Source organism: Penaeus vannamei, chromosome 37 (genome assembly GCF_042767895.1).
Source record: "Penaeus vannamei isolate JL-2024 chromosome 37, ASM4276789v1, whole genome shotgun sequence".
NCBI classification, from domain to species: Eukaryota; Metazoa; Arthropoda; class Malacostraca; order Decapoda; family Penaeidae; genus Penaeus; species Penaeus vannamei.
Window position 1 is genome coordinate 10,770,510 of NC_091585.1, and position 2,500 is coordinate 10,773,009.

The window sequence follows — 2,500 nt, forward strand, 5'->3', positions numbered from 1 at the left end:
ATACGATAAATTAATAAACTTAAATCCAACCAGTAATGCTTCCCGGTCTCTGATGATAAAGTAATGTCTTTTCCAATGTTAAAGGCTTGCACGAAATTGAATTGGCGGTAAACATCTAAACAGGTGCCAGATGCATTCTTCTAATCTCGTTTATTTTCATGCAAATTTGTATTTATATTAGTTATATTACAATTAAATCTAAAGTAAGAAATCAATGGCCATCCTACGCATTATATTCCAAAATACTGTGAACCAGACGAAAATATAACCAATGCAGTAAAACAGCTGGTCGTCAACCGCAGTCATTCCCATTACGTCACAGGAGTGGGCGTATCACAGGAATTGCCACCGGAAAAGACGACATAAGTTTACAAGCAAGATTAGACAGTTGTTCCATAATTTTTTTCTGATAAGCAAAATTTCGGATTACATCTATGATTGTCTTTGTTATCTGAATTATCAATAAATAAATAAATAAATAAATAAAAATAAAAAATAGTAATAATAATAAAAAATAAATAAATAAATAAATAACAGCAGAAGTAAGATCTCTGTTACTACTCTTGCTTACTGTGACTTACAGCGACCTTTTTTCGGTTATAGAACATTTGATTCATGACTCCACTTCTCACCAGTGAAAAGAAGATTCGCCAATGAAGTGCTCTTTCCGGACAGATACTTTGTCAGCCAACGCCCCTGCACCCAGGAATGATAAGGAATGCCTGTCACAATTATGTCACTTCCTGCTGACGAAACAAAGGCCGAACAAACCAATGGAAAATAAGACTTTGCAATAAAATTAAACTGGGTGGAATAGAGTACATTACACGAGGTCGATGGCTATGAGGCAACAAATAACCTACCGTTCTTTGTAATGTCTAGATTATTCCGGAAGATTGGACAGCAGTACCTTCGACCTGTGATGTTTGACTCCAGAGCAGATTAGTAAAGTCGCAAACTAAACTCTACTATTCTAATCCCACTCGAGAAAACCCCCAAAGATTCCTCGTTAGTGAAGCTTTCTATTGAATATTCTACTGGACTCGAAGTCTTTAAGTCCTTTAATGCATGTTCTCCACTGCACCTTCTCTCTGGTTCAGTTAGTGTCCACTCCTCAGTTACAGAGAAAGGTATATTCGTTTTTTTTTCTTCGTTTGGCATGATATAGCAATAGAAAATGCTTAAAATATAACTCATGAAGTCATAATATTTTCTCAATATCCTAACACCATTGCCTTTTACATCCTTGAGAACATCTAATTCGAAATTTATTTGTTGGAAAGCCTTACAAAATGGTGTAAGGCATCTCTACCTGACAAACTTCTTCTCATATATGTGATTTGTATATATACACATTCACTACATACACTATATCAGTTTAAATTGCTAATTGTTCACTACAATAGTGCCTTAAATCTGGATCTATAGAAGACCTGCCTCATTCCATGGTGTAGTTATGCGGCTGGCAGAACAGACGCAGGATCGATAATTAATAATATTTGGTTCTCAATTGGAGAAATATTATTTTCGTCTCAGCTTTATCATTTTTTATGAATTAATAATTGTATTTGTCATGTATTACTGGTTACAGTAATAATGGCATATATGATCGAAAGTTTGAATTACACTCGGATTAACAATATCTGTTGAAGCCTTTGTAGGTGGCTCCCAGGTAGAGGATGTCACGACTGAGGATTAATAAGGAAAGTTGGCTTGTAATTTTAGTTTACTATTTGTTTCTCCAATTGATGACCAGCTGTCCTGATGACTTTTCTTGTGCACCATTTATTATATTTATACCAGCATATGTAATTGGAAAGTTTGTTTGAATTATAGGTAGACTTTCAATTTCTGTTGAAACATGGTTTATGGGGCTATCCTCAATCCTACCATTGGTCAACTGCTCACAGTTGATCCGCATTCATTTTTGTGGTTTTGAATTCTTTCATTAAGATCATCTTGGCTCTTCCATTGATTTTGCTTTACTTTTGGAATGAGCATTGGAAATCATATCGAAATGAGTTCCCATTTCTAGAGGTAAGTGATGCAAAATAAAAAATCATTTTTTTCACAGGCAAATTGGCAAATTGATGACTGTTTAAAGGGACATTTGTATTGCAAACATATAGAATTAATGGCAATAAAGTTCTCTCTTAATATGCAAATGTTATTACATATCAGCTATTGTTAGACATCCAGTGATAACGTGTGGTACATGTCATTTGCCTGTGGCACTGGCGAAAGGGGCGTGACTTCTTATATATCGTTTCAGAAAAACATACTTCTCTTATCTATGTATAGATAAGAAGAAAGAGAAAAAGAGAGAGGTGGTGTAGAATGCATAGCTAAGATTATTAGACCAGGACCAGATCATGTGGGTACATTTCAGAACCTATCTTGTTCCCCAATGGGCTCGAGAGTGTCAGGGTGCAGGTATGTCACCGTCGGCCTGTGGGGCCTCAGCACGTTCTTGGTCAAGCCGTAGACGCCCATTGGGATG

At 36.0% G+C, this 2,500-nt stretch overlaps 1 protein-coding gene across 1 annotated transcript in view; it reads right to left on the minus strand.

Annotated features, from left to right (window-relative positions):
- Positions 1 to 1,139: 1,139 nt before the first annotated feature.
- LOC138859602 (uncharacterized) overlaps positions 1,140 to 2,500 on the minus strand; it is an 18,264-nt gene continuing 16,903 nt past the window's right edge. The window contains exon 7 of the mRNA XM_070115360.1: positions 1,140 to 2,500. This exon is cut by the window's right edge and continues 377 nt beyond it. Coding sequence (XP_069971461.1) covers positions 2,386 to 2,500 — 115 coding nt within the window. The 3' untranslated portion in view covers positions 1,140 to 2,385.